At 38.8% G+C, this 15,806-nt stretch overlaps 1 protein-coding gene across 1 annotated transcript in view; it reads left to right on the top strand.

Moving 5' to 3' along the window:
* Nucleotides 1–1,357: 1,357 nt before the first annotated feature.
* The window catches only part of STAC (SH3 and cysteine rich domain), a 73,227-nt gene continuing 58,778 nt past the window's right edge, over nt 1,358–15,806 (top strand). The window contains exon 1 of the mRNA XM_027729175.2: nt 1,358–1,807. Coding sequence (XP_027584976.1) covers nt 1,691–1,807 — 117 coding nt within the window. The 5' untranslated portion in view covers nt 1,358–1,690. The remainder of the gene's footprint in view (nt 1,808–15,806) is intronic.

Genomic DNA, 15,806 nt, shown 5'->3' with positions numbered 1-15,806 from the left:
AAGTATCAGTCCTGAAAATTCACCGGGTATTCAAAGAAAAGCTGATTTTTTTTCCTGGCTTTTGAATAGTTATTAAGAATACAGAGGCTGCAGGGCAATTTCTACTCTGGCTTTCATCTGTATAACCCCCACTATCTTGTAAACTTGCCTTCACTTTCACACACATTATTTGAGTTGGAGGGGTCTGCAAGGTAGCTCAAAGCAGTAGTTGTGTTTCTAGGGGGTGGGGCTGGAAGGGAATCTGGTGTCCTCTCCCAGAGCTACAAGGTAATAAAGCTCATTTCTAACTCAGATCTCAGCAAATCAGCTCCCAACATCTGTACAGATTAACTAAGCAATTATTTTTTTTCTTCTCACTTTCCAGGATGAAAGTATTGCTACTAGAAACATATTTGGGTTGTTTTTTTCTGTTTTCTTTAAATGAAGGAGTCATCTCCACCAGCCATATGGAATGGCTCCCGCTCAGCAAAGCATATCTGGTAGGAAGAAGATCCACTCAACCTTTCACAATACAGACCTCAATTCAGCAAGGAAGAGAGCTGACAGGCACCTTTGCAGCAGATTTAAATCAGAAGAAAAACCTCAAGCAACATAAGCAATCTGAGCCAGCCAGCAAAGTCATGCTGACCTTCTGCTGGTAGTACCGCAGACCCACCCGTGACTTCGGGTGCTGCATCCTCGGGAATGACAGCACTGTGGGAAGCCACAGGCTCTTCCCAATGGCTGCCTCTGCTCTGTTGCTGCCTGATGGAGTATTATCACTATGACAACCTACAGGTATAGGATGTGTGAGATAGTGGAAGCTCCAGATGACCCAGATTGCATGTGCATGGCTCAGAACTGGGCTTCCCTGCCTGGGAGAGGAGCAAGGAACATGTGGATCCACAGGTAACTCTCCCCTGACTCTGTCCTGTCATTTTCTAGCAAGTTTGGGATGTAAGGCAAGGTGAGAGCTTTAGAGACACTGGATATCTAGAATTTTAAATAAACTTCATTGGGACAAGGAAAGGGAAGATTCATTTTTCTCCTCTGTTTCTAGAGCCCTTCTTCAGGGCTTCTTTTTCTTCAGGAAAAGACTTGTAGAGAATATAACAGTGCCCTTCAACTTTATCTTCTCCAGCCTGTTAAAAGGTAAAATGCTTCAAAACCTCATATAAATTGCCTGTCTCTGTGTCTGTGTGTGTGTGTGTGTGTGTATGTGCATGCGTGCATTACTTTCTTTCACTACTATGACAGCACATGCTCCTCCAAAGCTATTCACAGCATTAGAAATACAACTCCTCCCTCCAGTGCCCCGTGTGTGTGTGTGCGTGGCTTGGGCTTTCTGCTTCAAATCACTCCCTTCCGATTCTGGGGCTGACGGTCACGACTCTGCTCCACACCTCCAGGCTTCCTATGGAGGGGAGGAGTATCGGGGAAAAGCAGGCACTTAACTGACCTACAGAGCCATCGATAACTTACTCCCTCGCAGCAGAATTACATAGGAAAGGGGAGGGAGGAAGGAGGGGGAGGAGGAGGAGAAGGAAAAAAGAGAAAATCCAGAGAATTCTAGTCTTGCAAATATAGTGAAACCAAGCAGTTGGAGTTCATTTGCTCTAGAAAAGCAGAGAAGGAAGGGGACGTTAAATGAAAAACAGCAAGAACAGTCTGTAGCTTTTTTTCCTTGTAGTGACAGTGTTTTAGAGGTAAAATGATTCCTCCGAGCAGCACGACTGAAGTCAGCATGGACAGTGTGGAGAAAGAGAATGAAGTGGAGAGCCCAGAGCAACCCCCCTCTCCAGCATCAACTACCAGCCAGGAATCAAAGGTACTCAGAATATGAGATTTTATTTTTTTTTCACTCTTTCTTTGTTTTGAAAAGAGATGTGTTGCTTTGATTTTTATTTGGAGCCTATGCCAGCACTGCCCAGCAGTAGAGGTGCTATGAGCCACCTCTGAGTGCAGTGCCTGCTCTGACACTCCTACTTCTGAATTCTCCCTGTCACCTCAGGAATCTGAGCTGGGAAAATACCTGCCTTTTGACATGTTTGGGTTTGGGGACTTTTGCTTGTGTTTCCTCCTCCTTATTACAGTAAGGTCCTGGAGTAATGATGGGGCTCAGGGAGGTGATCACTGCCGATGGATGCTGTTAGCTGTTTTCACACCAAGCATCAGATCACTTAAAGGGTTTGGTTGGAAAAATTGATTTTCTCAAAGGTTCAGAGAAGAGAATTTTTTCTGAGGGCTTGGAGTATTTCACCTGACTTACCTTCTCTGGCAGACCCATCAATGAACTTTCACTGTTTAATGAGGCAGCAGTTGAAACAGTATGTAAGTGACAGTTTTATCACAATGAACCTTATGTACACTTCCCAGAAAAGGATTTTTTTTTTCACAGCCTTTTTTTGGTTTATGAATATCTTAATGTGGTTCAATTTACCTTATTGAAAACTAACTTTCAGCTCAAATGGCATGGCCTCTGAATTTTTAATCGACTTTTATATTAAAAGTTTTTCTGACTGCCAGTATGTTACTTGAAAGATAGAGAGGTAAAGGGTAAAGTAGTAACCTTACATAGTGAAAGTTCTTTACAGCTTACTTGGATGATGTGCTTTTGTTGATCCTCTATTACTAACTTATGATTGATACCATGGTAGCACCTGACAGATCTTTCTGTGAACTTCACAGTGATGCTGTGTGCTGTGTAAACATGTAAAAATAGGGAGGTCTTTGTAACTAACAGCTTACAGGTGGGTAGAGCTTTAGGAGGTACTGTGAGAGCAAAACAGCTGCTTCACAGGAAAGGTTTGTGCTGGCCAGAATATAAAAGCAGTGGCTGACTGCATCTAACATAGAAAGCTTGCTACATTATTCTGTAATTATAGCTAGATTTCTGGAGAGTGAATCAAAATTATCTGTCTGTGTGGGTAGAGTTCTGATGTGGGCTTTGGACTTTTATTTTTAATATATTTATTTAGATGCTATACTTCAAGGAAAGAGCTGAGGCATTCCCTATGTAATACAACCTCTTTAAAAGAAAAGAGCTCTTCCAGTAGCAATAGCATAGAATATTCACTATACACATTCAGCACTACTGAGACAATGCTGGAGTCTTCCTGGTTAATGGGAAATGAAAATTAAATGGGTAATTGGTTTAACCACAAGCTCCAAAAGGATATGGTTGATCCGTGCATAAATCCCAGCCCCTGAGACCACTTCTCTGGAATTGCTGAATTGTTATTTGGGCAGTGGGAAGCTCAGCCCCCAGTGAGGTCCCAAAAGTAACTGCAGCCTTCACTGCACTGCCAGCACCAGCTCACCAAGTGTGCTGGGCTGTGCACAGGGCCTGGTGGGCTGTGTGCTCGATATGTTCCCAGCTATGGTCCTCTCTCAGTGCCGGAATGGTTAAGGAGCTCCATGTGCCACTTGATAATAGTGATGCTGGAGGGAATTACCCACTGGATCACAGAATGCTGTTCCCAAAACAAACTGATCGGCATGGATCCAAACCTGAGAGAAAGTGAAGAGCTGCACTGAGGGTTCCTTCTTGCCATTTGTGCACCTATGTGTTTCCAAGGATGACAATAGGATTAAGGTACATCTGGCCAGAGAACAAATAGGCTACAAAACAGTTTATAAACAAACATTATTATCATTAATTTTTTCAATCTTGTGAGCATTTGAAGTGGTACACTGGAAGAGGCAAAAGCTATGACCATGCAGTTGATGCCATTACTTGTACACAGATATTTTTAGTAAACAAATAATCTGTGTATTCACATTTTAGAGCTGCAGATATGGTCAGATAACATGCTGTATTGTCATTTCAGTAGATGGAGTCAATAGAATCTTCTGATCACTGAGGTAATAAGATTTCTTTCTTTGGTCCTACTAAATAGCAGGATGGAAAAATTCTGTGATTTCATTTTTTATTTTTTTAAGAGAATTGATATACTTCAAAAACTAGAGCTTGACAGAGGCATAAGTCAGTGCTTTTATTCTGTGATGTCCCCTGCTGAGGGAGTTATCCTGTGGTTCACAGAAAACTAAGCTTTTCTCAGGTACTCTCTGCTACCTAGGTTAACAAGTTCATGCCTGCTGCATTTATTGCAGAACAGTTTGTGCAGTATTTAATTACCTCACAATGACTTGTTTCTGTAGCACAACACTATTATGCCTCCAAATATGGGAACAGAAACAACATGGATAATAGCAACCTTCAAAATGCATTTGAAAACACTTCAGCAGAAGAGCAATTTTGAAAAAATAATGTAGAACTAATAGCAACAAGCTTGCTTCCAGTCCAGTGTAATCACAGACAACTGTGGCAGATAGCCCCATGTAGTACCAAACTCCAGAAAAAAGTTTTATCTAGCACCCTCTAGACTGTACTCAGAAGATGACAGGAAGGAGATACAGCAAATTCTGACTAACATGAGTTTGAGACACAGAATTTCTGACTGCTACCAAGTTGCTGAAATTTGGAAGGATGACTCTCATGTGTTAGTCACATACCTCTGTCACAGGAAAGCAACTCACTCTTTAACATACACTGAAACCTCCCACCACCTTTTCCTATGGATTAAGAAATAATTGCACGTGAGCACACCTGGCTGCTGAAAGCTGAAGGACTGTACTCTGTTGCATGTCCTCCTCCTCATGAGCACTGTAACACCTGAATAACTGCTTCGAATGGGGAAATTCAAATATACTTTCAATTCACCAAATTTCCTGGGTCATAAAAGCAAACCGATTTGCATATTCTAAGTATATGTTTACCTTATAGTATAGATATTGCTACATAACGTGATTGAGTCTTTTGGATTGTGTGCCCTCAGGTACTTCACATATAACACCTCCAGTGTACTGTCTCGCTGTTCAAATAGGTGTCTGAAGAGTAACAGGCATGCTGTAACTGAGCCATCCTGTAGCAATATGTATACTGCTACTGTGCTAAAAACCCTACAGCTTGAATAGTTAAGGATGTTGCAAAACTAATACTTAATTTATTAAATTAATTTATTGACTCTTGAAAACATTTACTTCACACTTAAGTGTGACTTGAGTGGGTACTTAAAGTTTACTAAGAGAATAACTTTAGGGGGTACCATTCAAATACATATAATTGCTAATTTTATTACTTTCGTATGTTTGCAGTTATGGCTCCCACCTGTTTGGGTCCTTTGCATCTTATTTCCAAGAAAGCAAATTACCAGTTTGCCAGAGACTTTTGTAGACTTACAGCTCAGCAAGGGAGGCAGTCATTAGTTAATAAATCCCAAGGGAAAATTTCTTCATGATGGTAGCAAAGACACACTGAACACTTGTTCAACCACTAACTTAGCAATATAAGCAGAAATCTAGTGGCAGCAATCAGAGGTCATATTTCTGATGTCTCTTATGTAAATATACCTTGGAACTTGGTAAAAAAACCTAAAATTTTTGTCTAAAACTAAATTTGTGTCTAAAACTAAAATTTGTGTCTAAAACTAAAATATGTGTCTAAAGAAGAGTCCTACGCATGACATTATTTCTTTATGTTTTGACAGAGTTGGCACATAACTCTGTTAACTTTACCCTTCTTTTATTTAATTGACATTTCTATGTGAAGAGGAAAAAGCCCATCTGTTGGTTTCTTTAGGTGTGAGTCAAGTCTTTATTGCTCCACTGTGAATAGTGGCTGGGGTTATTCATAGCCAATAGAGTATATCTGAAAATTCCCTTACCATTTTTAAGTTTTAGGGGAGGTTTGAGCATCTATTATGTTTGAACTAGGATCAGTAGAGTTTATTAGCACTGCTGATCTTCAAGGTATTAGTGCTCCATGTCAAGTATGTTAAACATTTTTCAGGCTTTCTGATACACCCCAAAAGGGCTGTCAAGTCCTGCCCCTGCCGTTGCAGGCAATCTGTCATGTTAAAAGTTACTTTTTTGTAGACAGTAGTGGATTTCTATGAAAAGCAAATTTTTTTCCATAGCTCTGCCCATGTCCATCTATTTTATTTTATAAAATCTAACTATAATTGTGATGTACTGAAGTCATGCATCTTTGGAGTGATTCAAAATTTTCCCCTGAACCACAAACTCATGGGCTTGATAAATTGTTTACAGTGAGGTGAGTTAGGTAAGTTGAATAGCTAAAAAATAAAGGAAAAAAGATAAATTGGATTTCCAAATACATATGGCATCTGGACTATGTATTTCACAAAATAAATGAGTCAGTCTCAGTCTGACACTTTTGTACACTGTCTACTATCTAGTGGCTGATATTCAGGGAAATGCAGACCGTTATCTTCAAATTCAGGTATGGCAATTCAGGAGATGTAACATGATTGTTCAAATATGAGCTAACCTGGTATGCAATACATAAAATGGAAGTTGCTAGAGTAGCAAGCCAATAAAAGGATTAAGCATTGAAGTTCAAGATGTAGACTTCATTTATGAATATTCCTCTATCAATCAAGGTTGAACTTATATTCCTGTCCTGCTAGACCAATAGACCAATACTGTTTCCATGAGGCTTCAAAACCAGGTGTTAATATTAGATATTGAACTAATAGTAACACCTTGAAACTCTTTGGATTTTAACAGGATTGTGTGGGATTTAAATCTTGTAGGATTTGTGCTATGCTGCTAAGCAGATATCTTCCCCATTTAAAGAGTTAATACTTTATGAGGCTCCATAGATGGTTACTAATCAATTAATATTTTAAAAGGGCAGGGACTACGGTGTACAGTTAGTGTTTCACCCTCCACACCAGTGATAAATATCCAGTACTACTGCTGTAGTCTTCAAAGGAATACCAAACAGCTTAAAAACATCCCGTGAAAGAGGAAGAAAAAATCAGTTCTCCTTCTTAATCTTACCTCCATGCCCCTGTGTGAAATGGTGAGTACATGCCATGAAGGTAAGATAAAGGGAAAGAAATTAGACTAAGTATTTTTATGCGCTTTGATTAAGTGTTATAGCAAAAATATATAGAGGAAGATTTTATTAAAGCAGGAAAGTAATACTCTACCCTATCAATAATTTCTTCAGCAGACTCATTCTTATGCTTACATTTATTTTGACTTCTCTCCCTTTCTTACTCTTGTTCTGATTAAAACACTCTGGTATTGTTTTCACTTTGATATATATGTCAGATCAGTTCCCAGGCGCATCAAGATATCTAAGGCAAAATAGAAATGTGATCAGTTCATTCTCTTCTATCCACACTTTCAATAGCATCAAAATGAAGAAGACATCTATTAACTTTCAGCAACTAAAGATGACTTGACTGAACTCTGGTGTGGCAAAAAAATGCATTTACTAAAAAGTGCAAATTTTCACTGAAGCAAAACAAGTTGTTTTAATGGTTGGAAGAGAGGCCAGTTGTACTATCCCTGTCTCTTATGCTGTATTCTTTTTCATAAAGTAATTCTCTTGAATTCAGGTTTTACCACTACTTTTAAAAACTCTTCCAACATCTGTATGCTCTAATGGTTAAGAGATGCTATCTACCCTTCACCCTCTTCTAATTCCAGTGGAAGTTTAATTTTTGCTAGCTTGTGTGGAATTGTAATTTCGAAAATGTTACTTTAGCTTAGACATCTCTTTTCCATTCTTGGTGCCTGTTTCCATCATGTAAGAATAGACTCTTATGTCTGTTACCAGCATTTTATTTTCTATACCAAATAATCCTGACTGACATAAGATAAACTCTCGGTTCTTCACCTCATTCTAGTAGCAGATCCGTGAATCTGTTTCGGTATTGAATAATCCTTCTTGAAAAAGGATGACTGAATTTTTGCATGGTATTCTGTCTGAGATCTCATACAGTATCACTATTGCTTTACTAACTTTCCTGGAAACCTTGGTGTTTGTGTCTCCTAGTCAGCCCTTCGTGAGCCAGAGGTCTCCGTTCTATTATTCTGTAATTTCCTGTGGATCCAGGATGCATTTGTCTGTCCTCACCTAGAGCGCTTTGAATCAGGTCTCAGGTACACAAGCTTGCATTTCCACGGCTGAACTTCATCACATTTCCCTAAGTCCATCCCTCAAGGTCCAGGCCTCTTCATATGTGGCAATGCCCCCCACAGAATGTTGTTAAAGAAACTTTCTTGCCTGACCATCCAGAAGCCACTCTGGTTGTCACTCTCGTGCCACTTGAGCTGGGGCCAAGGCCCCTTCGCCGCTGTACACACTCACACAGTCAGACCAGGTTTCCTTACTGACTCAACCTCAGGTTTCCCATAGCAGAGTCTCAGGTGTCTTGATCCTTAAATCACTTTAATCATGGTACAGTAACAAAATAACAGCTTGAGCTGGGTGTCTCCAAGGAGGAACCCCGAAGAAAGGAAACCCTGGGATTTTATACCCTCACAGTCTCAGGGTGCAAAAGTCTGAAGTCCTCGTCCTCACCTGGTTGGACCAGAGGACCCTGTGCCCTTTGTTGTGCAAAGCATCTGCAGTTCACAGCCTCTTGCCTGATGTCCCAATATGCAGCTGCACACCAAGCTGTCTGCACCAGAGGTATGTCAAGAATGTCGGAGGGAAATGGTCTTATGACATGAACAATCTTTGTATCATATCCAGTAATAAAAGTAGAGAGCAATATTGACCCTAAGACTAGGTTGGTGTTGTTCTTTGATGAACTCCACCAATGACCAACCCTCAACTTCTCCTTTCAACAGTAACCATTTCCCATAGAACTTTCCATAGAACTTATTTACAACTTTCCCTCTTTTCTATCTTGGCTAGTAGATTCCCTTTCAGTAACATATTCAATAATTTTAACAAAATCCAAATAGACACAATCTACCTTTGACCTAAAACATTTTCTGTGTCTAGAAAATTGTTCATAATTGCAACTGGTCTAGGGGGATTTAACTTTTTTTGGGTTTGTTTTGCTTTTTTTCAGATTCTCTTGAGGTCAGATCTACACATCTGTGTTTGCTGGGATCACATTACCTGCTTCTTGACAGAGACCTCTATTTCACTTTGTATCATTTCTGTCTTGACAAAGTTTAAGAAAACTTGTTTCTAGACTTCCAAAGTAAAATTTTATAATAGAGTTTAACTGCTTTCTTTTCTCCCTTTTACCTCAACAGACACATTAATCTGCTTTTTTGATGTAATACCATAAATTTCTGCAACTTCTTTCCTATTATACCTATTATTTTCCCCAGGATCATGGTTCTGGGAAGAAAATAAGCTGAAGTATTTGTTGAAGTTCTGAGCCAACCTTTTATCCCATCCTGACTGTACCACAGCCTTTTTCTTTCCCTACCTTGAATCAACCCATTGACATTTCCTTCAATACTTTTTGGAAGGATTCATTCAGCTTTTCTTGCAATTAATATCCTTAGACCTAAGGATAGTGCTTGAAAGATCCAATTTTATTTGCATACAATTTTTTTCCTTTTTTTTCTTTCTCTTGTTCTCCTCCCCACCATTCAATGTGGACTCTGCTTATTCCAAATTTCTTTTTTGAAGTAACTATTTTCATGCAGTTTTCCAGGTCTACAAAGGCCAAGGCTGTTGCATAACAAGTGGTCATCTGGGTTCATCAGCACTCAGTACTTGCCGAGAGCCAGCACTTTTTATCAGATGCAATGGCCTGTTTACACAGCTCTGCTGCTTTCCAGACCACTGCTAAAACATCCATACCTTCATACAGATACTAGTTCAGGTCCTTCTGCGTCACACTCCAAAGCGTGATGTGGTCTAAAATATATCCCTAGTTATCTGAGAGTGCCAAAGGCTTGGAATTTCTTCAAGAGAACGGAGCACATCAAGGGCTATACTTTTGAAATCCAAAATATGTCTTGGAGGTTCTTTTTTCCCATACCCCTTATTTAATTTAAATGAAAGTAAATCATAATCACTTGATAGAAAACTATAATTCTTTGTATGACAAACATTTCTCCTATTGCCTACCCAAGCCACTGCTGGATACTCCCAATGGGTAGAAGATTGCATATTTGATAAATTTATTCTCATGTTTTCCAGGTAGAGAATTAGTCTTTCAGAGGTGAGCATGAGTTGTGTATTCTTAACACAGTACTCAGTCCTACACAACTTCCAGTTGCATAGGCAAGTAGTCATTCAATGTTAAATGAGCACTGCCTTTCTCAGGCAAGTGCTGAAGCATAAGCAAATTTTGCATGTTCATTAACAAAGAGGACCATCTGTGAAAATGAGAGGTCTGTGTGTGAATGACTGAAATAATTTGATTTTGTTTTCCTTCAGCATATGCCTCTACTTGAGGAAACACCCTTGATTCAGTAGATCAAATGATAAAATAAATGCTTCTTGTCAGGGAATTAAACTCATGGACCCTGGAAAACATATTTACAGTAGATATCTGAAAAGCAGACTTCTCGTGTCTTTGACATCAGCAGTTAAATATGACATATGGCTTGCATATCTTCTTATTTATCAAAACAAAATTTAGTTTCATGTCTGTAGTCTCACATAAATGTGCTAGAGGCTCATGAAATTTTCTCATTAACAGGTCAACATTTCTTAGTTGACTTGTTTTTAAGTGATGAGAGTAGTTTGCTAAGCACTGTCAAATGGAAGCCTTACAGTTTTAGGGGCTGCAGCAGTGTTAAAAATATCACGGCATGAATAATTGCAAGAGAGAGGTATTTCCCAGCCAGAGGAGGCTGTAAGTTCAATATGAAATTGCAGTCCTCTGTGAGGAACAGTGAAAATTTCAATGCTTTTCTTTTCTGTAGACATAATATGCTCCAATTCTGAGTGCCATTTAAAAGCTTGATTAAAATGCCACACATGCAATGTTTTATTAATAAAGATCATTTTAACAGTCTAATGTTCTGAATAGAAAAGGAAAATACAGCTGATCTATAGTAACTGATGATTAGGCTTAATTAAGAAAGAAGCAAAATACTATAAACTGGTATTCACAGAGCTATTAAAATCTGCACTTAAAATATTTCTTTTTAGCTTATTCATCAGAGTAAGACAAAGAAATGTCTACTTTGAAGGCACACCTCAGGTGAAAGAATGAATTCAACCTGACAGGATGTTATAGCAAATACTGTTGAATATTATCTTAGAGACAGACTTGCATCACCATCATCCTAGTATTTAACTTCTTTTTTTTTTTTTTTTACAAAAGTTGCTTATTCATAGTGAAGGGAGACATCAGCTTTTGTTGGCCAAGGGTCAGTTTCCTGGCATGATGCAAAAAAGTCACTTCCCAAAACACCACTAATATAGGTGTACCATTCATCTTTATTTACCAGTTTTTCCCTGCCAGTTTAAATGCTGTGGTAGTGATTTTCAAAATCAAAATACCTTGAGATTGAAATGAGCGGCTAAAAGCCTTGACCCAACCTCAATTGCCTTTGTGCATACCCAGGCTGAGAAATGGTCTTGGACTAGGCATCTCTATCCTCACAAGTAAATAAAACATGCTAGGCAAAATTCAATATGGTAAACTTGTCAGACTGTCCATGACTTTTGCACAGCTAAACTAAGAATCCAGTTGTTAAAATGTTTTGGGTTCATATGAGGTTTTAAAATGCACCTACTCTTAAGTTATCAACCAGTATGAGTCAACCCAAGGATCCAGCATATACAATTTTTGTTGTACATCTTAGTGTACTTACATATATTATTTATAAGATTAGCTCATTTCTCGTATATGTTCACACATCCTTTTTTAATTTAAATCATCTAATTAAGGAGTTATTTACAAATAAAATGTAAGGTGACTTAAATGACCTGCCAGACTTTTCTGGTAATGAGCCTTCCAGTGAAATATGTGCTTGTTGAGTGCTTTGTTTTGCTTATTTTTCAGTGTCAAAACATCTGGTTATGAGGAATTGATTGAGTAAAATTTTGTCAGGGAGATTTCCTTGGTTGCAGGTGAAATTTACAATCAAAAGAGGAGAAAAAAATGCATCCTAGATACACATATAGCCCCATTTGTGTTTAGAGAGCAACTGTGAGCAGATAAGTTAGTTGTTCAGACTCCCTATATTATAAAATGGAACACAGACCTAAGCTGTTTTGTCAAACATTTATTTAGAGGAAAAGCCTGCTTTATGTGGTCTAAATTAGCTTCTCTGAGGAGAAATCTCTTTCCACTGACCATAGTAGGCAGCTACAGCTGAGTTAAAAGTTCAAATTTGAGTAAGGTGAACATCACTTTGATTCTGTCAAAGAGAGGTCTTGAACCTTGCCTGCAAAGACTGGTCAGCATCTGTTCCCCTGGCTGGCTAGTCTGTCTGATTTTCCACTTTTCTGCCCTCAGCTCTCTCAAAGACATTCTGAGAACCTGCAGCTGTTTTTTATGCCAACGTGGAACAAAATCACTCAAACTTTGAAAATTTTTGCTAAGTGGAACTGCTGTTTTCCAGCCGGTCCTATAATGGAAAGTTATGCACCGATGACAAAAAGGGAGTGAAATGTGAGACTATCCAGGCTTCAAAACGTGAAGTGCTGCTATTAAACTGCAGCCGCAAGATGAATCATGTACCTGTTTCATGAAGTATGGGCACATAGGAGTCTTTGGCAGGTTCACAGCAGTTAGATCTGTCTCCTGTAGTTAGTCATAATGACAAATGGACTTCATCCTCCTCACCGTTAAGGATCCAGGCAAACAGTTAACTTTTTTGCTAGCTTACCCACTCGCTCTCTGCCTTTCAGTGTTTTCCTCTTTCTTTCCTCTCTGTTCCTATTCTCACACAAATGCTTTAATCTATGACCAGGCTCTCTGATACAATGAGTCTTTGCAGGAAAAATTCCCAGGTTTCCAAGCTTAGCCAAGTTTAAAGATTCCTGTTAAGAAAATAGATGGTGGTTCTTCAGTTAGGGGGAGGGACCTTTTATAAACACTGTGTGGATGCTGGTGCTCATGCCATAAGAACACTTGAAAAAAAGCAAACCCAACAGTTTGCACTTTCACCTATACCCAAGCCACACCTGCTTTATTAACAAATAAATTACTTAAGTTTCATTTAATTTCCTCATACTATCTGGTTTTACGTGGTCTGTTCCTTGTATGTGGATGCCTAATTATCTCTTGATGTAACCTTATGGTGTCTTTATATGTATATGCAGAAAACTATATATAAATTTGTAACCTGGGCAATGAAGTAATAGAAAACATTCTTTATGGAGAGGAAATGAGGCTGACTTCCTAGTCTTCCAATCTTGTCCCCTCCTTTCTGGGTAGGTAGCTGAAGGCCAATTCAACTCAGAAGATCAGTTTTCAACTGCACTGCCAGTGGAGGGCTTTTTAGCTCCTGCCTCCCCCCAGCAGCTTAGGCTCTCACAGACTTCCCCAGGCTGCAGTTCTGCGCTTCAACAGCACTGACTTTTTTAGCAGTTCCTGCCTGGCATCCAATAAAAATGCTCTGGGCATCTTCCTTAGAGGTTTTCAAAGCTAAAATGAATGCCAACATCTGTAATAGACCTGTGTGAATCCTGCTAGAATGTAGACAAATTAAAAGCTTTTTACAAAGGTCAAAAAAAAAAAAAAAAGAGACAGTCAAACCTTACACCAAAAATCTTAACAGAGTGATTTTCGTCTGAGGAGAATGTAGCTATGACTAGATGCTGGCCATAAGAACTAACCACTCAGTCTGGTAAAAAAAAATATCAGTTCTTTTTTAAACAGAAAGCTAGCCTACTTTTTTTCTAGCACTATAGGAAATACACTGTAATAAATACAATATTCCCACAGTAGCAATAGAGGTAATGTCATTTGGCCTCTACTACCATCTGCTGAATTCCAGAAAAGAACCTCTCCTTTCCTTAAGCTAACATCTCTCCAGTACAGTCACACTCACAGCCACTGCTTCATGTAAAAAAAAAAAAAATGATGGGAGAAAATTGATATATATCTCAGAAGTTAGCATTGTGTTTGCTCTTTAGTACAGCAGTAGACAGTAGCTGTTTCTGCTATAATATTTCACATGTCTTCTAGGCCAGTGCTATTTGGCTGATATCACAACTTGCACCTCCTCTGACAGTAGAATAGACTAGACAAAGCGAAGCTCTTCATGGAAATCCCCCCTCTTACACAAGATTCATATTCATATTCTTTAAAGCTCTCTCTGTTCTAATATGACTTTCCTTTCCTCTTCCTTCTATTTCTCTGCTTTCCTGTCTGCCTGAATCCCTCATGCAGCCCCATGCAATATGTTGCTCCTGTTGAAGTCACTGATACTATTTTTTTCAGACAAGGCTTCGCAGTTTTACTGGAAGTCCTTGACTTCCCTACCGAATCAGTAACACCTATTAAATCTGTTGGTAACTTATGTCAATGCCAACAGCTCTTTTCTCTCTCAACACCAAAATTATGAAGCTTCATTTATTAGGTGAGCACAACATCATGACAGCATTATAGGCTTTTTTTTCAAAATCATTATTGCTATTATTAGATGTTCATGTGCAGGATTTCATTAGCAGCAGTTTAACTTTAGAGAATTCTGAGGAATTTTAAAAAAATTCTTAATATTCAGAAAAAAAATTTAGTTCTTCAGAAAGAGTTATAAATTCTCTGCCATACTATTTGTGGTATTCTCTGTGAACTATCTTCTTACACAAAACCAGCTATCTCAGTATCAAACCACATTTTTGCAGTTCAAACAGTCATAATCTTGAAATTTGATAGAGGTAATTTGAGAAGGAAAGTTGTGCAGCTGGTGAGGATAAAAATAAAATGTTTTTGTTTTGCAGGGTTGATCTTGGAACAATAGCTGGCTAAAGATATGTTGAGCAGCTTGGAGGTTTAGGAAAAAATATAAAAGAAATGGATTAGCCTGAGGCAAAAGGAGTCAAAGATTTATGATAGATCTCATGCATAACAGCTCTTGTTAGTTAATATCTCCAAATATATGTATTTACATTGTCAACTTCTTGAAGCAATATTTAGGCCTTCAAGCATCTCCATAAAGTGCCAAGTAACTGTGTGCCATATATATGACAATATCATCATCAAATTAAACAGATTTTCCATGTGGAGAGTTGGCCTATCCTTTATGCAGGACATTGAATGACTTTTTGCTGGGCATGACTAATGTGTAATAACAAGAAGACTAAAGACAGACTGAGATAGAAAATTTCTGTACCAGTAACAGATTCCTTGGAAACTGTATTACAAGGATGATTTTTCAAAAAATTTTGGAAATACTTTTTGAAAATTAGAAAGCTACTAGAGTAGATGTGTTGAAAAGGATAAATGCATGTCATAAGTTACACTTTGAGAAGAGCTTTAATGGAGAATGTACCAGATCTGGACTGCATCTGGAAATAAACAGACTTTTGTCATGGTGGACAGTAAGATAACTGGATGCACAACAAATAACAAGGGAGATGTTATCAAGGTAGGAAAAAATTTTAATCGGCACGGCATTTGTTATGTATGTGGTAGCTTATAGGACTTTAGAACTGAAAATACGACATGAAGGAAACTCTGTGGATACCCAGGCGAAGCCTTGAGAAGCCCAGAAGATTTAACTAGCCTTGCTCTACCTGTGCTGTCAGCTCTTCCTCCAGATCAAGGGCTTCACGCCAGAGTGGTGCCAGGGCAGCGATGTGCATCAGAACCATATGGGTCCTGTTAGACTTGTGGTGTTAGAACAGGGGTGGCTACATGCCCTGGCCTCCAGAGTAGCTGGCAAGAAGCAGTGTTCACATGACAGGACAGTGTTAGTTTTCAGGAGGGATAAGAGGAAGATGAAAGGCAGCAAATTTGCTACCAGATTGCAAAAATATGCACAAGAAGAGGAAGGGAACCATGAAAAAGAAAAACTGGAAGGGAACCAACAATCACTGCTAGTATTCTGTAAGGCATAAATTCGTATAC

This window comes from Pipra filicauda, unplaced genomic scaffold (assembly GCF_003945595.2).
Source record: "Pipra filicauda isolate LSUMZ 115617 unplaced genomic scaffold, ASM394559v2 scaffold233_size1220752_pilon, whole genome shotgun sequence".
NCBI lineage: Eukaryota > Metazoa > Chordata > Aves > Passeriformes > Pipridae > Pipra > Pipra filicauda.
This window is presented reverse-complemented; position numbering and strand designations above follow the sequence as displayed.